This window comes from Monodelphis domestica, chromosome 1 (genome assembly GCF_027887165.1).
Source record: "Monodelphis domestica isolate mMonDom1 chromosome 1, mMonDom1.pri, whole genome shotgun sequence".
In the NCBI taxonomy this organism is placed as follows: domain Eukaryota; kingdom Metazoa; phylum Chordata; class Mammalia; order Didelphimorphia; family Didelphidae; genus Monodelphis; species Monodelphis domestica.
In genome coordinates, this window is record NC_077227.1 from 394,809,563 (window position 1) to 394,824,936 (window position 15,374).

At 35.0% G+C, this 15,374-nt stretch overlaps 1 protein-coding gene across 8 annotated transcripts in view; it reads left to right on the forward strand.

Moving 5' to 3' along the window:
• Positions 1-15,374, forward strand: part of ITCH (itchy E3 ubiquitin protein ligase) — a 183,829-nt gene that overhangs the window by 73,709 nt on the left and 94,746 nt on the right. For 5 of the 8 annotated variants that reach the window (XR_008915212.1, XM_007474219.3, XM_007474223.3 and 2 more), the window contains one exon: positions 5,857-5,947. The exons of the other annotated variants lie outside the window; for them this stretch is intronic. Coding sequence is in view for 4 of the 5 variants with exons in the window: in XM_007474219.3 (XP_007474281.1) it covers positions 5,857-5,947 (91 nt within the window). In the remaining variant the exon portion in view is untranslated. The remainder of the gene's footprint in view (positions 1-5,856; positions 5,948-15,374) is intronic. 8 annotated transcript variants of the gene reach the window in all.

The window sequence follows — 15,374 nt, forward strand, 5'->3', positions numbered from 1 at the left end:
ATGAATGTCTTTTGAGTTTAGTTGAGCTGGTCCTTATGTAACAGACACATAAAAGCCCAGAGAGATAACTTTGGAACTAGAAAGACTCACTTTCAAATTCTACTGAATGTACATAGGTAAAGTTCCATGATCCTAGCCCAGTCACACAAATAATCAGTCCTCTAGGTGACATTGTAAGACTCAGATTGCAGAGAGGGTATACATAAATCTATATTGGTAGAGGGGGTTTCCCATATAGAAAAATCATATCTAAGCCCTATCTTTATATCTTCTATCACTGGACTCATTTGATGGATATGATTTTTATATAGTTTTTCCTTTTATTCAGTGATAGCATTACAGAAGAAAAAACTGCCCGGTAGTTCCACTTCTCTTAAAGGGCTAACTTGTTGAACTTTCATTTGAAATAAGTATTTTATTAGAAATGATTTTTTAATTAGTAGAGGATACTCTTTGTCCATGGGGACCTAATTTTTCTAAATTTAGTAGATATCCCTAAAGGCAAGCAATCAACACAAAACTATTATGGTATAAAAATATATATTAACTTTAATAAGATAACAGTTCTTTTTATAATATTCTGAACCAAGACTAGCTCAGGCTGGTCTCTTGGGTTAGGTTCAGTATTAGAAGTCAGACATTTGTAAATCATGTGTCTTTTTTTTTTTTAAACCCTTACCTTCCATCTTGGAGTCAATACTGTATATTGGTTCCAAGACAGAGTAGCAGGAAGGGCTAGGCAATGAGAATTAAGTGACTTGCCCAGGGTCACACAGCTGCTAGGCAGTGTCCGAGGCCAGATTTGAACCTAGGACCTCCCATCTCTAGGCCTGACTCTCAATCCACTGATCTACCCAGCTGCCCCCACTGAGGCCATTTTTGAACACAGGATCTCCTGTTTCTGGGCATGACTGTCAAACCACTGAGCCTCCTAGCTACCCCCAGCCATATTTCTTTAAAAATTGGGGTTTTGGAGGAGGGAAACAAAACAAAACTAGTCTCTGAAGGAATCAATGAACCAATATTATAAATTCCAAACTTTACCTTTCTCCTTCAGAAGGATTGCCCAGATATTAATGATTCTTGTTGGGAATGGGGGGCAGAGATCAAATCACAGGAGATCTCTCAGTGTAAATCTGTGACCAAGTTATAAGAGCAGGACCAGCAACATTGGGACCACAATACAGATGATGATGATGATTTTGGTTATCAACTCTAATTATGTATCAGGCACCCCTCCCTTCCCCTTGCTTAGAAAGCAAGCCTTCTTCAGATAATTCCACTGAATTGTACTGGTCCAAATCCTTCCTCAGAAGAATTTATTTAAACAGTCTTTAGGAAGATTTACCAATTCTATTGTTGCCAATGCTGATACTTTTTTGGAGTCGAATGGAATGAAACAGACTATATAACTCAATAAAAGGAAATTACTTAAGTCTTTTCCTGGTTCCTCTGAATGGTCAGAGTCCACAAAATCATGTCAGCTCTACACAAGGGAAAAGAAGACACTGAAGAGGGTCAACTATAAGTGTATAAAAGCAGCCCATCATTATTAGCTAAGTTCTCTAGGAAGCTGGATCCAAGAAGCCACTCACCTAGAGATGCCTTAATATATTGGCAGGATGGTGGATTCCTCACTCAAATGGCTTAATTAGGAGGTAGGCCTAATAGGCTGATCTCAACATGGACAGCTCCAGGAATTAATCATGGTGACAAAGATGTTTGAAGTTACTCAATGGCATGGGTAAGATATTTAGAAAAAATGAAATAGTGTTTCATTTGGATGGAGTTACTTTCCTTGGTATTTGAATGGTGGTGAGTTGGGCATTGAAGATTTAACATGGCAGTGGGGAATCCTGTTAAGCCTGTGTACTTCTCTGGCTTAGGTGACCAGAAAGCAGTGTCTAGAGTTCAAGCCTTAATTACTAGAAAAACTAGCCTTGTGACAAGTACTTTCCAGCCTTCCTGTTAGTAGTATCTTTGACCCTTTTAAATTCTAAACAGTGCACTATTTTAATGTTGTTGTTATCATTTTAGAGAGTGCTAGTATGTTCTGTTTTAGCTTTCTTTACTACAAAGTGGAATTTTGCTGAATTTCTTTGTGTACTCCTTATATTTCTCATTTGGCATTGTATAGTATTTTTGTAATATAATATGGCAGTATCTGAAAGAGATGGAAAGCTGTTGGTATTATGCTCTAAATATTAGAATTATACCCAAAGGATGCTATTAAAAAGAAAAAAGACCTAACTCTACAAAAGTCTTAATAGTAACATTATTTGAATCAGCAACAATAAACAATTGGAAACAACTGTGATCTTCCAAAGATTGGGAAATTGGACAAATAATTTATGTACCTATCATGGAATGTTGAAGATTTTGTTTATGACTAGGTTTATAGAATTTGTGAGTTCTATGACTATACATTGTATTTTGAAAAAAACTATATAGTCCAGTATTTATTTGATGTGATGATTTACAGTTTTAATAATTATAATTTAAGAAGTAACTATAATTTATTAACATACAGGTGGGCTTGTTTTTTGGTGCAGGGTTTCTCAAAATGTGATTTAATTATTACATCTTTTTAAAAAAATTTATTTTTATTTCATTATTTTCCATCTGCATATAAAAACATTTTAGTGCTTATTTTAAAAATTTTTGTATTCTAAATTCTCTTTATTCTATCTATCTTCCTTTCCTTCAAAAGGCAAGCAATTTTATTTGGATTTTACATGTGAGAATGCAAAACAAATTTCCATATTAGCTGTGTTGCAAAATAAAACACAAACAAAATAAAGCAATAAAAATATGACTTAAAAAGTATACTTCACTCTACATTCAGAATTCATCAGTTCTCTCTCTGGAGGTAAATAGAATTTTCCATTATTGACTCTTTGGAATTGTCTTGGATCATTGTATTGATCAGAGTAACTAAGTCTTTTATAGTTGATCATTCTTACCTTGGTGCTGTCACTGTTCTGGTTTTTACAATGTTCTCCTGGTTTTTTTTTCACGAGTTTATAGAAGTCTTCTCATGTTTTTCTGAAACCATCCTGCTTGTCATTTCTTATAACACAATAGTATTCCATCATAATCAAATACCACAAGTTGTTCAGTCATTCCCCAGTTGATGGCCATCTCCTCTTTCTAATTCTTTGCCACTCCATGTTATACAGATATAGCATCAACTGAAGCCAAATTTGTGTATTTGTGGTTAATCCAGAGAACTCATCATTCACCAGTTAGTTAAAACATAAGATTTTTAGGTGTGCAAAGGCTTATTTCATTGTATTATCATAAAATAAATCCCTTAACTGTACTTTTTCACATGAACTAAGAGTAAATATATCAAATTTGGTTACAGCAAAATGGGTTCCTTATATTTTCATATTTGGAAATATCTGAATCTTTATAAAATAAAATGAGAATTGCTTTTCTTCAGTAGTCAACAGAAAAGGGAGAAGAATTGGGGGCATAACTAATGAAGGTAACTAGCACATTATTTTGAAGCCTAGAAAGTCAGGAACAAGATAGAAAAGGGAGATAGGCCCCCCTTATATCCTTTCACAAAAATGGAGGCTTTAACCAGTGAGAGAAAGGGAGTGGAGGGATATTCTATAGGGAGCAGGCCACAGGAAAAATAGCATGTTTCAGGGCAAGCAGGCCCCAAGTGCTAAAGGAATTTATAGGATGAGATAGAAATAGAGATATGATTTTGAAGTCCAGAAAGTTGAGCTAGGTAGAGGAATGAGCATGAAGTGAGAAAGTAGAGGCAGCAAGTGTAGTTTTTTCATTTACCAAGACCTGCTAGTTAGTTCTGTGTTCATACCATCTATCAAAAATATTTTTCTTTCTCTCCCTACTAAAACTACTCTAGAATAGATGCTTATTAACATTTGCCTGCACTATTATCAAAGCCTCATAACAGTCTTCCTGCCTCTATTCTCAGCCTCCTCTAATCTATTCCTTCATATGCTTTCAATCTTCCTTGTGCATAGGCTTGGTTGTGTCATTCTTCAAGAAACTCTTCAGGGGCTTTAAATTACCTAAATTGGAATTCCTTTTTTTGGTATTCAATGACACCAGTCTACTTTTCTAGCCTCTATATAATTTTGCTCCACATACTCTTATTCATTTGTTTAGTATTCAATTCTTTGTGTCTGACTCTTCATTATCCCTTCTATTCTCCACCATTTTCTGAAATCTCTCATGTTTGTTGCTTCTGTGGCAATATCTATCTCATCTTACTTTCCCCTTCTCCTTTTGTTTTCAATCAGAGTTTGTCTTTTCCAGTGAGTCCTGTCTTCTTATTATGTGACCAATTAAGTTTTTTCTTATGTGGTGTTTAAGCTTCATCTTTAGTATTTGTCTTTTTCAATAAGTAGTCTGAATTAATATATTCTTCCATTTAATTGGATTAATTATTCTCTGATCTACAAATATTCCTTGCACTTTGTCACACTGATGGTTTTGTAATTATTCTTCGTGTTTAAAATGCCCTCCTTGCTTGTCTATGGAATTCCAACCCATTCTTTAACATTCTAACTCTTTAACATTTCACCTCTTCCTTGAAGCATTTTATTCTTTCTGTCAGAAATAACATTCTGTCTTAGATAGCTCTTAAATAACTTTTGTTTTAGATCTCTCTAATATGCTTATTACATAACATGTGTTATAAAGTATCTCTGGATGTCTTCTTTTCCCTCTAAAAGGTAAACTGTGTAAGGACAAGGTATACCATGTCCAGTATCATATGCTACACAGTATCCGTGCTTAATGAGTGTTTAATGAATGAATAAATCTTTCACTTACTTAAGACAACATGGATCATACAAGTAGTAGGATCTCATTTTAACAGACTTGGTGAAATAAAAATTGTTTCATTTCATGAAGTCGATTTCCAAATAAATGCAATGCTAAAAAATATGCAGCCAGGGCTATTGTTTATAAGTTCAGTTACTTGGTTTTCTGTTATTGTTACCAAATCCTAGCTTAACCACCTTCCTCTTCCATTTTTTAGTCATCTGCTTTCAGTCCTACATATATCATCTCTACAACACCCAAAGAAAGTATTTATACTTTTCTCCAGTCGACCTTTTGTAAAACATCAAGTTGGAGAACATCTTATATTGTGTTTAGGTACAGATGTGTCCTATATAGTGTTGCTTCAATCAATGTAATTTTACAATAAGATTATTATCAATAAATTTAATGAATGTTGTTTGGATCACTATCAAAGATGCAAATTGAATGGTTAACTATGATCCAACCTAGTAGTACAGAACTGTTTGGTACCAACTTCCTTGAATTTACTCTAAACTATAACCATTGTTTCATTTAATATCATTTTTTGGAGGAACCTTTTGAGAAATTAGGTGGGGTAGGTCTATACAGTTATACCAAGCCAAAATTTCTTTGATGGAAAGATTGAGTGCTACATGGATAGGGACTGGTAAAGGCAGGTTTTTAATTTAACATGAGTAATTATAACTAGGTCAGTAAAGAATAGTTACTCTGGGGGGCAGCTGGGTAGCTCAGTGGATTGAGAGCCAGGCCCAGAGATGGGAGGTCCTGCATTCAAATGTGGCCTCAGACACTTCCTAGCTGTGTGACCCTGGGCAAGTCACTTGACCCCCATTGCCTAGCCCTTACCACTCTTCTGCCTTAGAACCAATACACAGTATTGATTCTAAGATAGAAAGTAACGGTTAAAAAAAAAAAGAATAGTTACTCTGGATCATCTACTAGGACATGGAGAATAGCCTTGTTGGTGCTGTGATTATTATGGTGCTGTGTTTATTAAAATGAGATTGTGTATGATGATGTTTAAAATGTCTCCTTTGCCACATCCAGGTCCATAGCCCAGTTGGTGGCATGTCTGGCAGTAGTTCACGGTCAGGGTCTGTGGGGGGATTGACCATGAAATCACAACTTCAGATCATTGGTAAGTCTTTGAAAAGATAGTCATTTACTTTTTCCCCCTCTAAGTTGAAAAATAATATTGAGAGAGGAATTATTTGCTTCTTATGTCTATTTATTAAATGTTTTCAAGATATGTGTTTAAATTGTAAAAAGACTGAAAATCATTTGTGAACATGTTAATAGCTTTCCCCCAACTAGATTGTAAGCTTCTTCAGAGCAAGGATGACTTGTGTCTATATATTTTTGACAATACCGAACAGATTTGTATGTGATGGGTATTTGGTATATATTTGTAGATTGGCCTGCTGCTTGTTGAAGAATTTAACTTTTTGTTTCTTATATAATATTTTAGTACTAGTTTAAAAGGTAAATTTAAAATAAGATCTTGTTCTGTATTAATTCGTTATGTGACCTTGTCCAAATGATATTGAGTCTGTCTCTGCAATGTGTCATTTTTTTCTTCTTTCTACTTTCACTGAACCATTCTAGTTCACATCTTTGTCTTTACCTAGCACTTTGTCTGGACTTCTTCTTGGCAATTGTTACACTTTGCCTTGTTTGATAGTTACTTGTAGAAATCTTATTTCTATTTTACTGTAAACTTATTTTATTTTATTTTATTGTTTTACTGTAAACTTTTTGGCAAAGTAGAATCTGGGTCTTTGAGAGCAGTAGTGTCAAACCCAAATAGAAACTCCTTGTTGAATGAAGGCTGCATGTTGGCTTAGAAAGTGACAAATTAACCCAATTTCATATTGTATTTTATTTATTTGTTAAACTTTTCCCCAATTATAGTATTTGTTTTTTTAATAATTTTTATTAGTCTTCTGTTTCTTTTATCATCATCCAAGTATCCTTCTCCTTCCTAAAGAGCCATCCCATATGACATAGTAATTTTTAGAGGACAAAAACATCCCATCACAATTGTCAGATAACATTGAAAAGGTCTGAAAATATGTATTGTATTTTAACACTCATGGACCTCCCACTTCCACAAAGAAGTGGGTTGGGCATATGCTCTCATATTCTTTCATTTGAGTCCAGTGTGATTTTTATAATTTTGTGTGATTCACTTGAAAAATTTTTTAGTGTTTAGTTCTTTCCATTTCCATAATTGTTGTATATATCATTTGTTGTGTATACTTTTTTTTGGCTCTGCTTATTTAACTACATCAATTTATGTAGTTCCATGTGTCTCTATTTATTAAGCACATCATTTTTTAAAGCACAGCAATACTCCATTACATTTATGTACCACAATTCATTAGCCATTTCTCAGTTGATGGGCATACTTTATCATTCTTTGCTATTGCAAAAAGTGCTGCTTTAAATATTTTGGCATATATGGAGGCCTTCATCTTAATGATAATTTCTCTGGAATATGAGCCTAACAATAGAATCTCTAGATCAAAGAATAAATAGACATTTTAATAATTTAAATAATTCCAAATTGCTTTGAAATTTGGAATCATTCCAAAATGGTTATACCATATGATGGTCATACCAACAATATATTAGTGCACCTCTTATTTCACAACCCTTCCATCATTAACTTTTGCCTTTTTTTGTCACCTTTATTAATTTTTTCAGGGTGTGAGGTGTTTTGAAATCTTAGGATTGTTTTGATGTGCTTTTCTCTCATTATTAGTGATTTGGGAGCGTTCTTCATGTAATTGTGAATACTTTGCAATTCTTATTTTGAGAACTGTTGGTTCATATTGTTATTAAGAGTTTTATTTAATTTCACTCTAAGAGCAGATTTTCTATGTAAGATCAGAAGTTGCTTAATCTCATGCTATCTTTTTTTTAAAAATATATTTTATTTGATCATTTCCAAGCATTATTCGTTAAAGACATAGATCATTTTCTTTTCCTCCCTCCCACCCCCCATAGCCGACGCGTAAGTCCACTGGGCATTAGATGCTTTCTTGATTTGAACCCATTGCTTTGTTGATAGTATTTGCATTAGAGTGTTCATTTAGAGTCTCTCCTCTGTCATGTCCCCTCAAGCTCTGTATTCAGGCAGTTGCTTTTCCTCGGTGTTTCCACTCCCACAGTTTATCCTTTTCATGCTATCTTTTTAAGAGCAGTTTTTACAAGGGCAGATTTCAGTTAAGAGAAACTTCATTTTTCCTTTGTCTTCCTAGGGAGCAGGGTTCTGAGGATTTCAGTATCATTCTCTCAGTCAAGAATATCTGACAGTTAGGAATATAGATATCAGTTTGAGAAAGAGTCTGTCTCAGAGGGTTTTTTTTTCCCTTCTCAGTACTTTGAGAGAGAAAAGTCTGACTGAGGTGAGGTCTTTTTTTTCTGCAGAGGAGCTATAGAACTGTCTGCATCTGTGTGACAGGTAGTTTCAACTGACAGTTAATAGAAGAATTACTTTAAAGAGTTTGTTACTCATAAATGTTCATTGATTAGTTAAGATAGATAATGAATTTAATCATAGTTAGAGAAAGTAGTTTTAGTTAGGACTGCTTTGTTAGGCACAATGATTGTTAGACATCGGGTTTTTATAGATTTTAGTATAGGATTAAAATTTTAGACATAGTATAAGCATTAAGACAAATACTATCCTATTACCTACCTCCTGTTTCCTATCCCTACCTCTCCTCTGTAATAAATAAGGGTTGCTGGTGTACCAAACTGATACCTGCAGCTTTTATCAACCTCTACCAGTAATAATCCCTATAACACTGTCCTGTTACTGCTTACTTTTTTTTTTTAAACCCTTCCATTTTAGAATCAATACTGTATATTTGTTTCAAGGCAAAAGAGCAGCAAGGGCTAAATGATGGGGGCTAAGTGACTTGGCTAAGTTCACATAGCAAGGAAGTGTCTAAATTCAGATTTGAACCCAGGGCCTCCCATCTCTAGGCCTCTATGACTCTCAATCCACTGAGCCATCTATCCATACCCTTTCCAATTACTTTTAATCTGGTTCTTGTGCTTTCAGGCTGCTTTGATTTTGACACTTCTATCCTATTTTTTGATGTTCTTTTAGACTGATAGTCTTGGATGCAGGAAGGTCTGCATTTGGATCCTTTGACTAAATGCTTCCCATGTGATTTTGGGCTCATTTTCATATGGTGATATTAGTAGTACATATCTCCCAGGGTTGTTGTTAGAATCAAATGAAAATGTATATATAAAGTACTTTACAAACCCCAAAGTACTACATTGATGTGAACCATTTATGATAATGATTATTTATCCCCATTTCAAACAGTTTTTTTTCCTCAAATAGATGCTTAACAAAGGATTTTTTAAGCTAATTGAAGAATAGGAAAGATTTTTTAATGGAATTGTTTAGATTTTATGACCTAGGGTAGGTGGTTGGGATCCATCCTCTTGGGAAAGAAGAGATGAAAGAGGTAGATTTTTTTCACCCCATTTTGATGCTTCAGTGTTTGTTAAGTCATCTGCTTCTAGTTGATGTGATTCCTTTTACAGAGAAGGTTAGGATGACTTGATTATCTCTAAAAGTCCCTTCTAGCACCAAGATCCAGTGGTTCACTTTCTTTTCTGCTTTAATCAAGATATTGAAGAAGATGATGGGTCCCAAAATGATCCTCCTGTGTACCCATATGTTTCTTTGTTGAAATAACTAACTTAATCAGAAGCTGGTTACTTAATTCCTAATCATGAGTGGCTTTTAAGACATAAGTAGTTTAAACTATTGAGTGTTGTGCTGAGATGACAGGTTAGTAAATGTGGGACCCTTTAGGTTTGTGTAAGTGGTCGGTAAAATTTTATTTTAGCTTTGGAAATACTTTCAAGAAGCTTTTTGGCAACAGGAATGTTTATCATTCATAATTTGTATTACAGCATCTCTCCATATTTACTCTGTATCAATAGTTTGATCAAAAGCAGCATAGCAAGGCATAAATAATATACTACTTAACTTTATGTAAGCAGCAAAAACTTCAAAATAAAGTTCTCAAAAGTCACTAGGAATCATTCATTAAAAACCCTTAAAAACTTTCAGTGACCTCTCATTACTTGCAGGAATGGTCCCTAATCTATTGATGATATTGTTAGTCCATTTCTAAGCTTTACTATATAGATTAATGAGGACTAAAGAATGTGACTAACTGATTTTTCTCCTTCTGGCACTTCATACATGTCACCACGGGCAAAATACTTTACCTCTCTGAGCTCTTTTTTCATCAACTGTAAAAGGTTGACTAATACCTCTAGCATTTACCTCTCCAGCTAGAGTGGGGAATCAAAGGAGATAATTTTTGCAAAATGCCATGTTAAATTTTCAGTTACTGTTCTCCTATAAATGCTATTTCAGCATTTAATTTTAATTTGTTAAATTAAAATGATGGCTAAAATTTTATAAAATAGAATTGTGTAATTAGCTTTGTCTCTGTTCCTTAAAAATCCTTATAGCCTATTAAAACTTTCTATCAGAAATTTTCTTCTATCCTTAGATAAAATTTGATTATTTTAATCAATATTAATATATATGTTTCCTCAGCTATCATTGATTATACCAATGGTAAACTATACTTTTTATCTCTCTGTCATTGCGAATGATTGTCCTACTGGCCTTTCCTTAATAGCTTTCCTGAAAAACTTGATTTTATTACTTGACTTAATCTATTTCTGTTAGAAGTAGTACCATTCCTCTAGTCACTGTGCTTAAAACCTCAATCAGTCTTTCAATTTTTTCTCCCCTTCACCTTCTACATTTAATTGATTGCCAAGTCTTGTAATTTCTACCTGTGTTATATTTCTTGTATCTATCTTTTCCTTTTTCAGTTTGATTTTTTTTTTAAACCCTTACCTTCTATCTTAGAATGTATACTGTGTATTGGTTCCAAGGTAGAAGAGCTATAAGGGCTAGGCAATGGAGGTTAAGTGACTTGCCCAGGGTCACACAGTTGGGAAGTGTCTGAGACCAGATTTGAACCTAGGACCTCCTGTCTCTAGGCCTGGCTTTCAATTCAATGAGCCACCCAGCTGCCCCCATCAATCCTTTCCTAGCATCCTAGTCCATTCCTCATTCATTACCTTTCTTACTTCCCACTTAAGACTATTATAATAGCTTTCTAATTTATATATCTTCTTCACATTACTGACATTATGTACAACTCTTGTTCTCTATTTAAAGCCCTTCCTTGGGTTCCTATCTTGTTTGAGGATCTCTGGGTAATTATTTTTGATAATTTCTTGTAATATGATGTCCAAGGTTTTTTCTTGATCATGGCTTTCAGGTAGTCCAATAATTCTCAAATTGTCTCTCCTAGATCTATTTTCTACGTCAGTTTTTTTTCCATATTTCATGTTTTTGTCTGTTTTTTTCATTCCTTTGATTCTGCTTTATTTCTTGATTTCTCATAAAATCATTAGTTTCTAGATAGTTAATTCTGATTTGTAAGGCCTGATTTTCCTCTGTCAGTTTTTGGTTCTCCTTTTTCAATAATCCTATTTCTTCTTGCACCACTTTTATTTCTCTTTGCATCACTTTCCTTTCTTCTTGCATTGCTTTCATTTCTTTTCCCTACTTTTCCTCTGCCTCTCTTAATTGATTTTTGAAGTCTTTTTTGAGCTCTTCCAGAATCTGTGTCCAGTCTTTTTCTTTGAAACTTTGCATGTTTCTTTTGCTTTTACTGTTCCCTTCTGTGTCTGTACCTTGCTCTTTGTCTCCATAAAAATTCTTTAGACTTAGGTGCTTTTTTTTTTGTTGTTTGCTCATTTTTCCTATCTAATTATAGGTTGACTCTGTTTTCTGGGAAGTTGGGGTACCTTCTTAAACTTTAGGCCTCCCTTGATGCTATTTTTAGCTTATTTTCTGGGTTTTTATGAGTTTCAGTTCTTGGAGGCTGATGTGATGGTCTGAGAGCTTAGAGTTCTGAACCCCCTGCCCCTACTGATTCAATTGAACCATGTGATGAAAATAGCTTAAGGACTTGCCTCAGGCCTTTTGATCTTACTCTTAACTTGATTAGGTCAGGGGCTGATCAAATTCTAGCCCCAGGCTTAGGCTCAATTTTTTGGTCTCATCTGTGTACTTGATCAAATCAGGCACACTCTTGATTGCCGATTTGGTGCTTCACCCTTAGTTTTGGGCAATAAGATTGGGGAGGGACCACCCCTGTGAACTGTATCCTCACTCCAAAGTGTGAACTATGTCCTCATCCCAAGCCCAGACTGGGATTCCTGGCTTCACTCTGGGCCTACGAGTATCAGCCCACTTCAGCCCAGACTGTTCTGGGCTGGGATTCTGTACTTCTCTACAGGTTTGAAATTTCAAGGGATTTGGGTTGGCTTGTACCACTATTTATTCAGGCAGGATCTCAGGGTCTGAATGTTGTCTTGGTATTAGGTTCAGAACTTGTGACAGCTGGATCTTAGCTTGCTCTTCCCTCCTTGCTACAGCCTCTTGCTGGCTCTGCTCTTTTCTCACCCCAGTGCTCCAGATGTTCCCTGCCTACCCTTTGGGTTTTTCTTTTCTTAAAAGTTGTTTGACTATGTCTCCTTGTTGATTCTCTCACTCCTGTATGCGTTTTGTGGCAATATTTTAATCTTGGTTGGAGTGGATTCTCGTGGTAACACAGAGCAACTCTGGTTCACTCCACTACCTTGACTCTGCCCCCAGAAGTCTCCTGGGTTCCTATCTCCTACCAAATAAGATCCCTTTGCTGCTTGGTAATTGGACTACAAATAATCTAGTACCACTACATCCTTTCAGCTTTATTTCATTATGTCCAGGTAAATGTGACTACTTGCTGCCCCTCTTACTTACATATTCTTGTGCTTTTCTGCCTTTGTGCCTTTGACTATAACTCACAGATTTGACCATGACCAATTTTCCCTTATGCCTAGATGTTTTTCTTGCTCATTTCCAATTGTTGAAATCCTACTCATCCACCATGACCTAGCTTCTAGAATCACTTCCTTCATAAAATCTTCTCTCCTTCTTTTCCCTTCCTCTTCTAGTCAAAAATTGTTTTTCCTTCCTCAAAGCTCAAGAAGCATTTTGTTTCTGCTTTTCTTATATTATTGTGACATTTGAACTTTAGTTACTTGATTTAGGTATTCATCTTTCCTCTACTGGATAAGTAGACCATCCAATGCATTAATACAAAATGAAAGGTTAGATAACTGTCTTTATTATGATATCTTCCCAAGAATATAATAGTGTTGAGCACTTGGTTCTTTTTTTATTTTTCATTTTTTCAGTTAGGTGTAGAAACAATTTTTGATAATTGTTTTCTGATGTTTTAGAATTCAGATTTTTCTCCCCTTTCTCTCAAGTATATAAGTAGTCTGTTAAAGGTTATACCTGTACTTTTATGAAATACATATTTCCATATTGCTTATATTGTGATAGAAGACACATATCACACATATAATAAAAGCCTCATGAAGGAAATAAAATGGAAGATGCCAAGCTACACCAAAAAAAAGCAGAAAAATGGGTAGGGTTGGTGGTGGGGAGTAGAAGAAGGCATGATGGAGAGTTCTAAAGAAGTAGAGAAGCAGTGTAGTTTGTTAGAAATGTGAAGTAAAACTATAATAAACCCCCTTTTTATTTTATTTTTTCTATGGTTACATGATTCTTCTTGTCTCTTTCCCCTCTTCCCTTTCCTCTCTGGGGAGGTGACAAGCAATTCCACTGGGTTATCCATATGTTATCACTCAAAACCCATTTCCATATTATTCATTTTTGTAATAATTTTTTCAAACCAAAACCCCAAATCATACACCTATATAAACAAGTTATAAATCATATTTTCCTCTGGATTTCTACTCCCACATTTCTTTTTCTAGATATGGATAGCAGTCTTTCTCATAAGTCCCTTAGAATTGTCTTGGAACAATCCTGAGAGACTTACGAGATAGGACACTATCCACATCCAGAGAAAGAACTGTGGAAGTAGAAACACAGAAGAAAAATATGATTGATCACATGGTTCAATGGGTATATGATTGGGGGTGTTGATTTTGAATGATCACTCTATTGTAAATATTAATGATAATAGAAATAGGTTTTGAACAATGATACATGTAAAACCCAGTGGAATTGCTCATCAGCTCTGGGAAAGGGGAGGGAGAAGAGGAGGGAAAGAACATGAATCATGTAACCATGGACAAATATTCTAAATGAATTAATCAATAAAAAATATAAAAGAATTGTCCTGGATCATTGCATTGCTTTTAGTATCAAAGTCAATCATATTTGATCATCCCATAGTGTTTCAGTTACTGTGTATTATGTTCTCCTGGTTCTGCTAATTTTACTCCACATCAGTTCATATAGGTCTTTATAGCTTTTTCTGAAGTCATCTGGTTTATCATTCCTTATAGAACATTAGTATTCCATCACCATCATATACCACAATTTGTTCAGCCATTCTCCAGTTGAAGGACATTCCCTCATTTTCCAATTTTTTGCCACCATAAAAAGCGCAGCTATGAATATTTTTGTATAAACAGATCCTTTAGCATTTAAAAAAAAATCTCTGTGATTCAAACCTATGAATGGTATTGCTGGATCAAAGGCATGCATTCTTTTTTTTTTTTAACCCATACCTTCCGTCTTGGAGTCAATACTGTGTATTGGCTCCAAGGCAGAAGAGTGGTAAGGGCTAGGCAATGGGGGTCAAGTGACTTGCCCAGGGTCACACACCTAGGAAGTGTCTGAGGCCAGATTTGAACCTAGGACCTCCCATCTCTAGGCCTGGCTCTCAATCCACTGAGCTACCCAGCTGCCTCCTGCATGCATTCTTTTAAAGCTTTTTGTAAGCTCTGTTTTTAAATAGAAGTCCTGCTTCATTTCTCATGTAAGGGACTGAGAGAAATCTGGGGCAGCTAGATGGTATAGTTGATAGAGTGTTGGGTTTAAGAGTCAGGAAGACCTGAGTTCAAAGACTGCCTTAAACAGTTATCAGATATGCAATTTTGTGTAAGTCATTTAATCCTGTTTGCCTTAGTTTTCTCATTAGTAAAATGAACTGGAGAACCTTCCCACCCTGCTAATGAGGTCATGAAGAGTCAGACATGACTGAAACAACTGAATTGAACAGAGCCAAATTTATAAAAATAAGAGCTATTCTCCAATTGATAAATGATTATAAGTTATGAACTTGCAGTTTTCTGAAGGTCCAAATAACTAATAATGAGAGAAATGCAAAGTAAAACAACTTTCATTATTACATTAAAATATCACCTCACACCTATTGGATTAACTAATGTGACAAACTTAAGAAAATGATAAATATGAAAGAAATGTGGACAAATCAGCACACTGTTGGTGTTTCAAACTGGTCTAATTGGCTATATCCAAAGGCATTTAAAACTATGTATCCCCTTTGACCCAGCAATACCACTGATAACGTCTATATTCCAAAGAGATCAGAGAAAAAGGAAAAGGATCTAAAGCTACAAAAATTTTAAAAATAGCTTTTTGTGTAGAAGATTTGGAAATTGAGGAA